The sequence below is a fragment of the Neodiprion fabricii genome, chromosome 2 (assembly GCF_021155785.1).
Source record: "Neodiprion fabricii isolate iyNeoFabr1 chromosome 2, iyNeoFabr1.1, whole genome shotgun sequence".
Lineage (NCBI taxonomy): Eukaryota > Metazoa > Arthropoda > Insecta > Hymenoptera > Diprionidae > Neodiprion > Neodiprion fabricii.
The window spans coordinates 10,016,273-10,030,687 of NC_060240.1; the positions used below are offsets into that span (position 1 = coordinate 10,016,273).

The 14,415-nt window shown below is 42.4% G+C and overlaps 1 protein-coding gene across 9 annotated transcripts in view; it reads left to right on the forward strand.

Annotated features, from left to right (window-relative positions):
- The window catches only part of LOC124175964 (RING finger protein nhl-1), a 34,621-nt gene that overhangs the window by 5,576 nt on the left and 14,630 nt on the right, over window positions 1-14,415 (forward strand). For 8 of the 9 annotated variants that reach the window (XM_046556655.1, XM_046556658.1, XM_046556661.1 and 5 more), the window contains exons 3-8: window positions 3,618-3,802; window positions 3,952-4,185; window positions 9,390-9,739; window positions 10,029-10,304; window positions 11,575-11,902; window positions 13,901-14,124. In XM_046556655.1, coding sequence (XP_046412611.1) covers window positions 3,623-3,802; window positions 3,952-4,185; window positions 9,390-9,739; window positions 10,029-10,304; window positions 11,575-11,902; window positions 13,901-14,124 — 1,592 coding nt within the window. In that variant the 5' untranslated portion in view covers window positions 3,618-3,622. Of the gene's footprint in view, window positions 1-522; window positions 743-3,617; window positions 3,803-3,951; window positions 4,186-9,389; window positions 9,740-10,028; window positions 10,305-11,574; window positions 11,903-13,900; window positions 14,125-14,415 lie in introns of those variants that run through there. The other variant, XM_046556657.1, reaches the window with a different exon arrangement.

Sequence of the window (14,415 nt, forward strand, 5' to 3'; positions counted from 1 at the left end):
TTATCATTATTTTTCCTCTTCCAATGATTCTGCGCAATTTACTTTAATAAAACAATAATATCACGAATAATCTCCTCACGAATTCGTAAACAATCATGGTTTTTCAAACAACATACCGGTAGTTGTTAAAATTTTCCTGCAATTAAGCTTCGATTGATTCAAGTCTCATTTTATTCCATTCTCTTCACACACTCATTCAATCCAACCTCCAAATCTTACCGCGTCCGCATTCCGCGTGTCTTGAGCAGTGAGCTTTTAAAGAGCTTTATGTGCACTAGACGCCATCTCGCGGCAGCGTTTTCGCAGTCCCGTTGCGGCCTGAGTCGGTAAGACAGAGATCGGGCTTGCCGACGAAACGGGTGGAAAAGCTTGCGGCGTGTTCCGGATTGCCGGTACGTCGAGTTTCACGTGGTTCTGGAGCTTTTCGTCGCGGACGCTGCATAGCGGGTTTCTATTCTAAGAGGGCGGCCATGTTTAAAATAAGAAACTGGAAATGTAAGGTACCTAAGTTTAGCCGAAGCACCGGCCAGTAGTGCCAAGTAACCAATCCACCAAACGTGTACCTGCAACCCGAGGATATCCTCTCCGCAAGCTCTGCCGCCCACCTGCAGCCCCCAAGGATTTAAAAAAAAAAATCCTCCAGGATCACCGTCCGAAAGTTTCCCGCCGATGAGAAAGCTCGCGCATTGAAGAACACAAGGCTGCGGCGATTTTCACCGAGTTCGGATCGGCGACAAAGGCGGTAAATCATAAAACACGTATACTTAGTCAAATTTTTGTAAGCACGTATCTGTAGGACGAACGGCTAACAGAGTCCAGGAAAGCCGCGAGCTTTTACTCAGTTTCGCCGCTATCCCACCTTCCCACGACTTTGAATCGTTGCCCAAATTTTATCCTCCTTTCACCGAGGCTGCGGCAGCGTTGTTTAAACAAAGGAATAGGCTGAATCACGCCTTACGATCCGCAGTCATGATTTCATCCACCCTTTATCCCGAGCTTGCAGTTGATTTTCCTTCTCGTTTCGATCGCGACGCTTTGCTGCACGGCTTTATTGTCCTTCGTCGTGGAGGGTTCGTAATTTAGCAGCGAGTACTCGTTCTACAAACCGCAAAGTACCCTTGCGGCTATTTTCAAGTCGGGTCAACTAACTTGGCAAAACACATGTGTAAATAAATGCGATGTATACTTGTTGGACGAAATTCTTGTGAATGGAACAAAAGATGCGAAATATACGCGGCATACACGTGCGAAAATAAACCTTACGTCGTATTTATAGGATCTTAAAATAAACCCGAGACGATAAATAAAAAGAATAAGAACAAGAAGAAGTGGAAGCGGAAGAAATTCAGCCAATGATGATAAACAGAAGCGAATCAACATCCTCGGTTAAGCCAGTCAACTAGTCTCGATACATACCGCAATCCCCCTCTAATTCAAGAAGTAGCGCTACACCTCAAGTGAATTGGCGAACGTTTCCTGATGGCTGAATCGATCCCACCAATCGCATCAGGATCCGATCGATCATCGCTCGATCAATCCGGTACCGGTGCCTATAAATTGCGAGAACTGTAAAGACGCAGTGAATAGTTTTACTTCCGCAGTCATCGCTGAGAGAACTTTTAATCATACGATTCATTAATTCGCGAACCCAACTTGCTTTGGAGTTTATAATCCCACCGCGATTTTCTGAAGACCGAACAAAGAGTTTTTCGTTTTTGCCAAGCTCCTGAAAGAGTGGGTTAAGAGACTCGTTGAAAACATTCCGTTTCAACTCTTCCGCGAATATAACCGTGCTTGCACTTTGTGGTTGAAATCGGGGAGCGAGAAGGAGTAAGGTTGAGGTATGCACGTTGTACGTGGAAATAAGTAAGGTAAGCGTGAAAATTTTTGCGAAAATTAACGAGGGCGCGTGACGTCAAAGACGAGGTTTAACCGAACGGTGCGAATGTCGGAAACACGTACGAAGAAGCGTGTGTTTCTGGTCTCGAAGGTGGTTCAACACGAATGGGCGAAAGCTTCGTCTGTGTGTACGGGCGAACGGTGGGCGTCGCGACGTCGGACGTCGAGAGACGTGAGGTCAAGCCTGAAATAAGACTCCCTAATTTACTACGTGGAATACCCCTGCTGTCGATACGCACACGCACACTTAAGCTAGAGATCAGAGGCTGCGTGAGAAACGCGGCGTTTCGGTGGTTGAAACGTATCGCGGAAAAAGCAAAGGAGAGAAAGAGAGGAAAAAAAACGTGTATATATAGAAAGAGAGAGAGAGAGAGAGAGAGAGAGAGAGAGAGAGGGCACCGATCTTCTCGAATATGTTGCATTCCCGAATTATATTTACACTCATAGACCATTCGCGCGCAACACGATTGCCGGCATTTAGTTTTCAGTTTAACTCGCGGCAGGAAGACGACCAGATGTTAGTGCTGTATAAATTCTATTCCTCGGTTAAACAGCACTGTTCGAAATTCATCGGAATCCAGGGTCGGGAGATTTCGTTGCGGCGAAGTTGCGAGGTAGAAAAGAAAGTGAAAATCTTCTCGAACTCTGATCGAGAAAACAAGCTCACCGCGTGAAACTTGGGTTAATTTCATTGTAACGGGGAAATCAACCGTCTAGTGTTCGCGGAGGTGGAAAAGAGAAAATACAGTTACCGTCTTTGGTGATTTCGAAGCTCGAGAAAGCTCGACGGTCGTTAAACCAGACGAAAGAAACGCTGGTGCAAACTGAGGTTTGAGCTTTATCTAGATAATTAGGTTAAGCTTTACGAAGGTACTGTGAAAAATGACGGTGTTGAAATTGAATCGATGTCGACTGTTGTAGAACAATTTTTCAAAACAATACGGAAATTTAACGTCGGATGTTGTTAGACTGACATCGGATTCTAGTCCTTAAATATTCATAGAGCATTTTTTTTTGCCGTGATATGCAATTCAGAGAACCGCTGTTAAGCTGTTGCTTAACTCTCATCGTTCCAAAAAAAATTAGGCCAGACTTAGTTCCGATTCCTCAAAGTCGGGGCAGGATTGAAATTCCGAAGTTGAAAAGTTCCGAGAGTACCTAATTCCGAATTTTTTTGTGGCGAAACTTAAAGTAAAGAAATCAATCGTTGACGAAATATCAAAGTTTTGAATGGTCCAAAACCCGACGCTCAAAATTCCGAAAGGGCGTAATACTGACAAGTTGAAGTTCGGAAAGTGCAAAAGTGAGAATATTGAAAAATCTGAAACATCCAAGTTGTAAATGACAGAAGATTTTCAGTTCCGTGAATTTCTGGCTTGGTGAAATTTCACCATTTTGATCTTTCTGTTTCGGATTTTCGATATTTTTACATTCGTAATCCTGATAATTCTGATTTCCGATTTTTCTGATTTTTGAAACCCACTCGTTGAGTAAACTACGCTGTGTGAGTATATTTAAATTTTTGGACTTCTGCTATACCGAAACTTTATTTTTCGAAATTAGATGCTTTCGGAGCTTTTCAAATTCGGAACCTCAGCCTCGCCCCGTAAATTGATTAGCTAAATCACTTGTCATCTTCGGAATATATCTCTTTGTTATCGAATTGAAAACCCCTAAAACTTTCACGCGGTAAAACTCATCAACAAATTAAATTACAGGAAGCATGGAGCAGTTCGAGCAGCTGCTAACGTGCGCGATTTGCCTTGACCGGTACAGAAATCCAAAGCTGCTACCATGCCAGCACAGTTTTTGCATGGAACCCTGCATGGATGGGCTGGTCGACTACGTTCGACGACAAGTGAAATGCCCGGAGTGCCGAGCAGAGCATCGCATCCCATACCAGGTATCAGCGACAAGCGTGACTTTCGAAACGGGCAATTTTTTTTCAATGCCTCAAAAACCGCGCATTTCGAAAAACGGCGATTACTCGTTTTTCTTTTATTTTATTATATTTTTTTTTTTGTTTTTTCTCTTCTTCAACACTTTTCGCAGGGCGTTCAAGCCTTCCCAACGAACGTGACGCTCCAGCGATTCCTCGAGCTGCACATCGAGATCACAGGCGAACTTCCGGATCCGACGAGCGGTCAGACGATGGAAAGATGCGGTGTCTGTTCCGAAAAGAGTTACTGCTCTCACTGCGTTCACTGCGACAAAAAATGTTGCTCCGAATGCAAGGACGCCCACATGGACATCTTGAGGCGTGAGATAACTCGGATTAATTCACAGGTGAGCGAGTGAGTGAGGCGTGATACAATTGAGAGAGGGAATCGAAAAAGAAAAAAATGTAAGGGAAAAAAAATTAACGATGCAAATCGAATGCCCGAAAGATTGACCTTCGCTACGACGATTTTCTTGCAACTTGCGTAGATCGCAATGTTTTTTTTTCCATTTTGCGAACAAGACGCGTCGGAATATTCCTCGGGCCTTATCTTCCGGGGAAAAGCGATGAAAATGGGGTAGTTCAAAATCCTGGGAGTCATAACGTCCCATTAAGCTCGGAGAGGATGATATCGCGTAATCGGAAACGCTGGTGCCGAACCCCTACGGCGGGTACATTAAGTACAGGGGTAATGAGGAAGGTCGAGGGGACCAGGGACGAGCTTTCGAAGACCCGTTCCAACCTAGCGAAAGCATTCAGTTGCGAACGGCGGAATTATAACGCGAAAGAGCGAGATAATAAATTTCGCTACATGCTTTTGGGGATGGCGAATTGTTTTATTGCCGTTAACAGGGTCAACTTTTTTTGGATACGAGAGTTCTTCAGCCTCGGGAGATAATTCCGAATCGTGTTATTTCACGAATCGCTAATTCTGCGAGGATTTAGACTGTAAACTGAGATACGGGTAGAAGCGAGTTAGGGAATCTGAACGTATTGCCGAAATCTTCGAATATCCAATTCGAAAGCTTTTAGACGAGTGTTTTAACTGTTCGAAACAAATTGTCCTTTTTTAAAAATTAAAGCAAACTGGTTCGGAATTTATTTGAATTCAAATTAAAATTTTTTTTCTTCTTGTTTTCTTTCGATCAATATCAGATGAATGACACGATAGTCTGATTTTCAAAAAGTTCTATAAAAATGCACGAATCTTTTAACGTATGCTACAACAAAACGGAAGACTTTTAATTTTCTTTATTCACAATTCGTCATTCTGTTGGAATTTCAGTTGCACGTTTTTCTCCAAATATACAGAACTCATTTGGGTGTCAATCGAATTCCGTAAAAATTTACCAAATTCTATGCATTACAACAGTTTTTGTTGATTGGGAGAAGAAACTTTAATTGCTTGCAAAACTTGTAGAATCTTAGATCATCGTTGGTACATCTTCAGAACACCTTATTCCGGCTGTCTGGCATTTTCGCATCAATTAATTCCTCGTCACAAAGTCTTGAAATTTCGAGTAGAGGGAAATCTTCTTTCCCACAAAAACTGGCAACCAAATGATAAAATCGATCAGCGTAAATAACGAAGACAAAGAACTAACAACAGAGAATCGAAGTCTCCAAACAAATTAGCGTCAGCGTTCCACCTCAAAAATTTCCATTTCCTAGCCTTATCGCAGTTTATTTACAACTTCAAATGATCTTTGTTACTTCGTATAACCCAAAAAAACCACCGCCATCTTGGATTTAGAATGTGCGAAATTTTGACTTCAGATTCGTGATCAGCGACCCCAAAAACCCCCGAGTGAGAAAATTCGGGCCAAAATATTGAGTTGAAAAATGTGTGACCGAAATGGTCGAACAGCTGACGCGATATAAAATGCGCAAGACAATAGCAAGGAGAAAATATTTTTTGTCTAAAATAATCCCCAACTACCGGCTCTGTCGCGGGGGTCAAATTCTTCGGTAAACATGACGCGTGCTGAATGTGCTTTGTCCACTTGACTTAATATTATTTCTATCAACAAGTGGACCGGCTTATATATACATATACGTAAGTCACAAGTTTCGAATCGCGTCGTGTTTCTTTGTCCCGTAGCGAGATGATGCGGAGAACTCGGTGGCCTAAGACGCGGAGAAAAAATCACGAGGATCGACGGGAGCTTTTCGGCACGTAGAAAGCTCCGTAGCTGGCGCAGCGCTTTAGCTTTCGGCCTTCCCCGTCCACTCTTGCACGTTTTCTCTCGCCGGGTTGTTTTATCGCAAGAGGGTTTTATAGCGACCTTTTTTTTCTGTCCCTTCTTTTCTTTCTTCGACCAGCCTACGTGCCGATCGAAAGCAGCCGAATTAACTCTCCTACGAATTACGACTGCCCCTCGTAACGGCGAAGACAAACCTGTGAGAACCCGAATTCTACTCAGTCGAGACGTTGTCGCGGTACTTGAAAAAAAATGCTGAATGCAGAACTTTTGACTCACCGCGCTCGGTTATTTGTTTTGGGAAACAATGGCATTAGACTTGTTTCGATGGAACAAGTTTTTAACCGATTTCACTGAATTTCTCCTGTTTGTGCAGTTTTGCGCTATCCGTAAGCGATCCGATACGAAAACCAAAGTCAAATGACTGTGTGATATGTGTTTAATATTAGTCAGTAAATGAAGAAGAAGAAGTCCGCAGTAAGATGAAAATTTTTTGGGAATAAATAAAAAGTATATATACAAATATTTCACAGTCAATTTTTACCCGGAAAATCTTTTTCATTCATTGCCAAGACTCTAAAATACTGTAAGAAAATTATTTTGGTTTTCTGCGTTCGGATCAAAAAATGTATTCAGGCACTTGCAACAAACAGGGAAATAATAATTCTATCAACAACTCGGGAAAATTAGTAAACATTGGAATCTTTTCCATTACTGTCGATGTCCGAAAAATAGCATCAAAAGCTCCGCAGCATGAGTTTCAGTTCCGCAAGCTGCGCGACCGCGGATCCACGAAAAGCACAAAAACGTGTCCTACGTAAAGAGAGAAGGGGTACTGTGGCAAAATAGACGAACTTCGGCGCAGTAGATACTGCCACGCAAATATTTTCTGGCACGGTTCGTGACCACTGGCCGCAAGCTTATAGCGAGCTTTGTTTTCGCCTTTGTGCTTGATGCGGCGCGGAGCTGAAGCTGACTGCACGTACCTTGTCTTTGTACTTGGCAGCTTTCGCTGGTGGCAAAACGTTCGCGTTGTAATTTCCGGAGATGTTTCCAACCGGATCATAGCAGCACACGATGTAGACGCGGCCTGAGAAGTGCAGCGATATCCCCACCCCTAATTCCAACGTGCTTTTCCAAATCATCTGCGTGAAGCGGCCCGTGCTCGAGGTCTTTGGCTGGACTAAAAACTCGTCGAAAGTGTAAAGCTCGATCTCAGAGTACCTGGACTACCGAGAGAAACTTTTAGACAGGGTATCTTCAGGATTCGAAAACGGTTTTCGAAGATTAATGAATTCGACTAGTCGGGATATATTGTTCCTAAAAGCTTTTACTCATTGGAGTGGGGTTTGAGTTCCGAACTCGAAAAGTTCCGAAAGCGCTTAATTCCAATTATTTGGTGGCGAAGCTTTAAGGAAAGAAATCAAAATTTTGCTAAACAAAAAAAGTTTCGAATGATCGGAAACCCGACAGCTCAAATTTCCGAAATGCAAGTTTCCGAAAATTCAAGTAAAGATAGAGCAAAGTTCCGTTGCGAAAAGCGAAATTGCGATAGCGGAAAAATTCCGAAAAATAACGTACGGATAAGGTTAAATGCTTAAAATAAAATTATAGTCACACAGCGTAGTTTACTCAACGAGTGGGTGGAAAAATCAGAAAAACCTGATATCGAAAACGAAACAGAAAGATCAAAGTGGTGAAATTTCACCAAGCCAGAAATTCGCGGAACTGAAAATCTTCGATCACTCGAAATTTCCATGTTTTAAATTTTAAAAATTTGTCTCTTTCGCACTTTTGGAACTTTGACTCGTCGGAGTTATGCCCTTCCGGCATTTTGCACTTTCGGAACTTTGAGCGTCGGATTTCGGACCATTCGAAACTTTAGACACTTCGTCAAGCTTTGATTTCGTCACTTCAAGTTTCGCCACCAAGAAATTCGGTATTTGGCGCTTTTGGAACTTTGCAAATTCGGAATTTCAACTCTACCCCAGCTTAAGAATGAATAGATCGTAGCGTCTGTATCAAAAGTTAGAAAAAAAGATAGAAACAGTTTGAAAAATCTCCAGTATCGTTAGTTCCGCCAATAATCGTAAACACAAGCGAACAATATCCTTACCATGTAATAAAATTATCCATTTCACGAAATTCGAATACCGCAAGCTAAGAATTTAACAATTTCAGAAAAGGGTTGTTCAATGAAAACGTTCGAAATAATTGAACTCTCGCGATCAGAAAATATTGGTTATGCGGTTAGGATATTGTTTCGTTTACGTTCACCAACATTGTCACAGATAACATTACTAGAGATTTTTAATTCCCTTCGAACTCTTTATTCAGACAGTCCGATCATTCGTCGTCACGAATATAAGATCACCAGCATCGGACGGGATCGCTTGCAAGGATAAGCCATTCGTCGTTGTCGTCGAATGCAGAGAATAAATTTTCCCCGTACAGGCAGTCGGGTCTATGCTCGAAAGCTTCTCTTTTCGCCAAACTGTTTGCCCACTCTTGCGCGTAGCTTGTGATCTGCGAAATGACGATATTCGAGATGAGGAATTAAGGTAGCGTATTATCGTCACGCTATAGTTACTTCACACCTCGGAATTTAGTCGAAGTGGGGTCGATCCGTGTATCGCTCTGTACTTGTTGTGGACCCTCAGACATTCCTTGATGAACGGTAAGCCCCTTTGTGCAGAATAAAACCCCTCGTCACTTGACACCAAAATATTTTGCGAAGCTTACCGCTTTCCAGCCTCCACTTGTGCCCTAAAATTAAAGTCGATAAAGCGTCTCACTTTTGCCTCTTCAATTTCATCATTAGCCTTTTCATTCTGACGTTCGATGCCATGGCGATTCGTATATAGGACAGAAAAGTAAGAGTGGAAATACCGCGTGTAAATTGCGCGATAAAACGTAGGGGTTATGAATTTAGCATTACTGAATTGACGATGCGACGAGTTGACGATAATCGAAAGACTTCCCGTTAATTTGGTTAAGCGAAAGCCGCGCGTCAAATTGGCGAACAAAACATGCGCTTCGTTTCTCATTGGCCGCGAATCGCGTGTCAATTTTTTCACTCTTAAAAAGAGACAGGGCGCGGTAAAAGGCAAGTTTTATTATCCTGAACATACGAAGCGAGAGTAATTGGAGGACGAAGTGAAAAACCGGGTATAGATCAGCCCGGGCATTGTGTTCCTTGGACAAAGGGCTGATAAGAAGAAGTAAAGGAAAAACGATCTTATCTCTGCGTGCGGAGCTCGGTTGTTTTTCGTAACCTGACGATCAATCCTCCCGCATCCTCGTCCTTGAGCTTTCAACCAATTTTCCCTAATCCGTTTGAATCGTTCCAGGTGCGGAGGGGCCTGCATAGACTCCAGGACGCCCTGGCCCTAGTCGAGAAGAACACCCTTGGTCTCCAAACAAATTGCACGTCCGTTTCGGAGGAGATAGACGAGTTCTACCGACGTCTCACCAAGGCGCTGAAAGACCGCACCGACTATCTGAGAAACGAGGTGGACCGCTATCTGGGCACGGAGCTCAGAGGGCTCGTCCACCTCAAGGAAAATCTCGAGCTTGAAATTTCGAACATACAGAGCAACTGCGACCTCGCCGATGCCCACATAAACGAAAACGTCCCGTGGGATGACGCTGAGCTGCTTGACACCAAGGAACTCTTTCTACGCACCGTCGAGTTCATCAGGTACACTTGGGGACAATGAATCTGACAATGAGACGGCTAATTTTTTACGCTAGACAGTTATGTTGGCAACACAGAGAAACCTACAGCGCCGCAGTCGGCCGAGCGCGAAACCAACTCAATATCAATAAACGTAACGTAACCCACGACCGTCGAATCTAACCTCAGAATACCGCAGGGATAGTGAATTGTTGAATTGACACGTCGTTTTCAACGATTCGATTTGCATCAACCCGGGCAAGTTCGCTGTAATGAAACTTGTTTGTAATTGAAAACTTGTTTCTCTCCGCAGAAACTTCGAGTATGAAGCAGGAGACTACAGTCGAAGGGTGCGCTTCATGCTGCCTCACGAACCAAACCAGATGGTGCTGCACCTAGCCGGTTACGGTGAATTGAACATCAAACCCGAGACCGGAAGTGGCAACATGCTGGGAGGATCCGGAGGACTTGCGCCTCCCGGAGGACCTCAGGGTCTTATGAGGAGTAAAAGCGATCACCGCCTCGCCTCTCAGTATCGCCAACAAGAGGATGAACGCACCCCGAGGAGCCGCTACGTTCCCGATTACGAGTGAGCTTTATTCCACCACCATAAAAAAAAAAAATTGACTCAAGTCCCAAAAATCAGTAGTTTACTAGATACGTGTCCAGATTTTTTGATATCTGTGGATTTCGTGATTTTCATTAATTATAGAACTTCAATGGGACTTTGAGTAAATCAAATGGCTCAAAAAAACTGCACGGTAATTCACAAAAATAGGCAGGAAGCTGTGATTGATTCCATTAATGCGTTGATTCCATCCATGAACTCGCTGATTTACTGAAAGGAGGTGCAACCTCAGATTACGCGTGAAGAACGAGACTCTTGCAATAAACGACTTGTATTTTTTTTCACGCGGCTGCGGAGTCTTCGCGCATCGACTGTGCAGTTTTTGAGTGATATATTTGGTTTCAAGTCACCCTTGAAGCTTTGTAATTCGTAAAAACCGTGTAATCCATGGATACCAAAAAATCCATGCACTCCCCTTCAGAAACCAATATCTCGGAAAATACTGATTTTTGAGAATTGTGATGGAATTTGGTGCAGAATCATTTGTTTTCAATACACGTTCCTCCCAAGTTTTACGATGAACCGTCCAAAACGAAGGTCAGGAATGGAGGAAACCTGTTTACTGTTATTCAGTAAAAATGAATATTAAAAAATTCGAGTTACACAAGCTCAGGTATCGACAATTTGAGAAAAAGCTACAGAGTTCCAGGGTCGTTCACAATTACTAAACTCTGCTGTTTTTGATCCAATTCTGAAGCTTTTATACTTGTTTTCCTCGTTACAATGATGTCCGGAAATGGCCTCAAAATTTTTGCAAACAGTTGTCTCCACAGTGGATATAAATAGCCTCATCTACACCATGAGAAAGAATCATGAACTTCCAGTTATGACAACTGATGCTTTGTTTCTGTGTTTGAATAGTCATTTTGCGGAACGTGATTGCAGATCTAATTAATGCAAGCGATTTTTGAGCAAAAAACGTTACAATCGAATGAAAAACACTATGGTCGATATATGTTGAACGTTTTAATTACAAAATCTTTTCTCAAATTGACAATATCTTATGTTATTCAAATTTTTGTGGAATAATTTCCGTTATACAGAAAATGGACTGTTGTTTCATTTGCGTTCACTTTCAATGACACAAGTAACATTGCTGAAAACTTGTTGAGCTATTTTTCGTATTCCAATCCAATTGAAGTCTCCCCTAATAAACGGCATGTTTATTTTCGTCAAGCCTGTTATTTCTATTTCCGTTTAACCGATATCTCGACATAATCTTCCGGAGTAGGTACGAAACGCCAGACTACGAGCCGCCCCGAAACAAATCTCGGTACAGGAGTCGATTCATGCGCCAACGAGACGCGGAGGATTCCGACGGAGATACGAGGGCCGTCAGGTTCACGGGGGCGCAAACGGAATTGACGGGAGGAGCTGCGCCGACCCGAGAGAAGGTCCTGGATACGGAGGATGCGGGAAAAGGACCGCTGTCTGGTATTTTCCGGCTTACGGACTCGCCCCGTGTAATGCTCAAGCTGCAGGAATGCGAGCGCGTTGGGAAGAAGAAGAAGGAGGAAGTTCCCGCGGCCACGCAACCCGCGCAGCCACCGAAACCTCAGGTTAGCACGAATCCCAATTTGAAAAAAAAATGCGTGCCAACCGCTGTTTGAAACGATTTTATACTTTTCGAACGTTCCGCAAGAACATGTTCCTCGCTGAGTGGGGAAATTTCTACTTTGCGTACCCGAATGAGTGGGCAAAACAGTAGATTCCCGCACTTGTGCGGGAATTCACTGTTTTGCGTACTGGGTTGGAAAAAAAAGTACGCGTACTAGGGGGTGGGGTTCAAATTCCGAATTTCAAAAGTACCGAAGACGCTAATTTTCGAATTTTTAACGGTGGTAACGAGTTCTTGCCAAAATTTGAACTTTCGATGGTTATATATGTTGAAAATGATTGCTCGAAGGGATGAAATAATGAGGACTGAATACCCAGAAATTAAAGAACAGTTATCAAGTCTTTGAAATCATTTCGAATCTCTTGAAATCTGCAAATCGTGGAAACCTTTTGCCAAACTTGCTAAAAGCTTTTTGAATCACGCCTAAAACTTGATTTCGAAAATCTTCACGATCCTATGCAAAATCACCTTTCAGTAACAGTTATCAAAACTTAAACGTAACACGCAAACAAAACGGTGAAACAAACTTCGAAGACGGAGTAATTGCAAATATCGTTACAAATTATTTCAGACAGTGACGTACGTCATCATATTTCATGCACACAACACGCTTAACACCGAGTTGCCGCAGCTGGCATCTCGAAAATCTCGATCATTGATCAAGAAAAGATCCTCCGTAGTAGCGAATATCGAGACATATGTAAACTGTCGGAATTTTATGTTTGACAGTGATTCCTAGCCGAGCCTATAAGCCCGCCCTATAAGCCTAAGACCAAAACGAAGCCGCGGCTGCTCCTCCGCTTTCGGCCTACCTGCAACGAAAAATAAGTTCGAAGCGATGTACCGTGTTTATCATAACGCATAATGCGACATGTAACAGTAACCAAACGTCACCTTGTCCTAAGTATACTGCACATATTCACGTAAAAGATTCACCACTCGTTTGTTAATCTAATCGTGTTTTTTTCCACGTTGTATTTTATTTACGTTCATTAATTTACTTATTTCTTTTAAAAAAAAAAAACACTTCTATTACTTTCTTCGTTTGTTTTTATTTATTCATTCGTTTCGATATAAATATTCAGAGTGCGGCTTCCTCGCTATTATAGGATGCTGAAAATTCTTTATTCTTTCATCGCAGTTATTAATCAGCAGCGTTTATTTTTTTAATATTAAAAATATCAATATGGAGCAGTGTTAAGCATGCGCGCCTAGGGCTGAGTTTACAGAATTGACTAATAAAGAAGGTTTAATCGTTACATTTCAAACAGCATTTCATATTTGGTAGAAGATTTACTCATACTCTTCTGATTTTCACTATTTTTCACACACTTTTCCTCCATCAAATTTCACATTCACGCTCCCGTCTGCAAAATTCACTCCTACACATACACTAGAAAAACAGAAAAAAAAAGTTGTGACGATTTCTTTGGAAATTTTTCGTTAAGAATATAGCACGTAGTGCTGTACGGAATAAATAGCTGGACAGTTTCGCAACTGACCGTCGGATAAAAAGTTTCACCGATTTTAACTATCTTGTCAAATACACAGTGACTTTCAATTTTTCGTGAGAATTTTCACCCTGAAGAAATCGAGGACATCTCATCAGATTGTTTTAAAAGTTTTGATGAAAAACAGAAATCAATCTCAAATTTTGTCTGCATTTGATTTTTTTTTTTTATGAAATGCATAAAAACCACGAACAGGAATTTCTCCCTCAAGCTCCGAAAAAAAGGGGATTCGATCGTTTGTCGGCAAAATATTTTTCGAACCATCAAATCTAATTCCTTATCGAATGGATCGGTCAGCGTTACAGATTCTTCCCTGGTATCCAATTGCCCATAATATCCCGAATTAATATTCCTAATCCGAGCTTAAAGCCGGCGCTTGCATACGTCCCTTTTACCCGAAAAAACCAATGTCTGATTAAAAACAATAGGTCCAAGTGAGGAAGGCGCCACCCGCTGCTGCCGCAAGGCAGGTAAGCGAGGACGACGAGATATCAAGGATCAAAAAGCAGAACAAAAACGCACCGTCTTCCTCGGAAACGGCGTTAGCAGAAGTCCATCCCCCAACTTCCGTCACTATTCCGACAGTCCCTCAACCGAGGGAACCGGCGGAACGCGAATCTGAGGAATCGCTCAGGAGAACTTCGGCCGCTAGGTAAATCCAATAACAAGTTTACTTGCGTGTTGCAAAAACGGAGATAACTTGCCATTTATGCAGTGAGAAAGATTTTTTTTCTTTTTTTTCTTACAGCTGCGGTAGAATTTTTTGTATGTTCGAGGCGAGGCTGATGTTCCGAAAGCACCTAATTCTGAATTATTTGGCAGCGAAACTTAAAGTAGAGAAATCGAATTTTGAAGAATCAACAAAGTTCCGAACGGCCGGAATCCCAACGACTCAAAAGTTCCGAAAAATAAAGTTTCTATACGGTGAAATTTGGAAAATTAA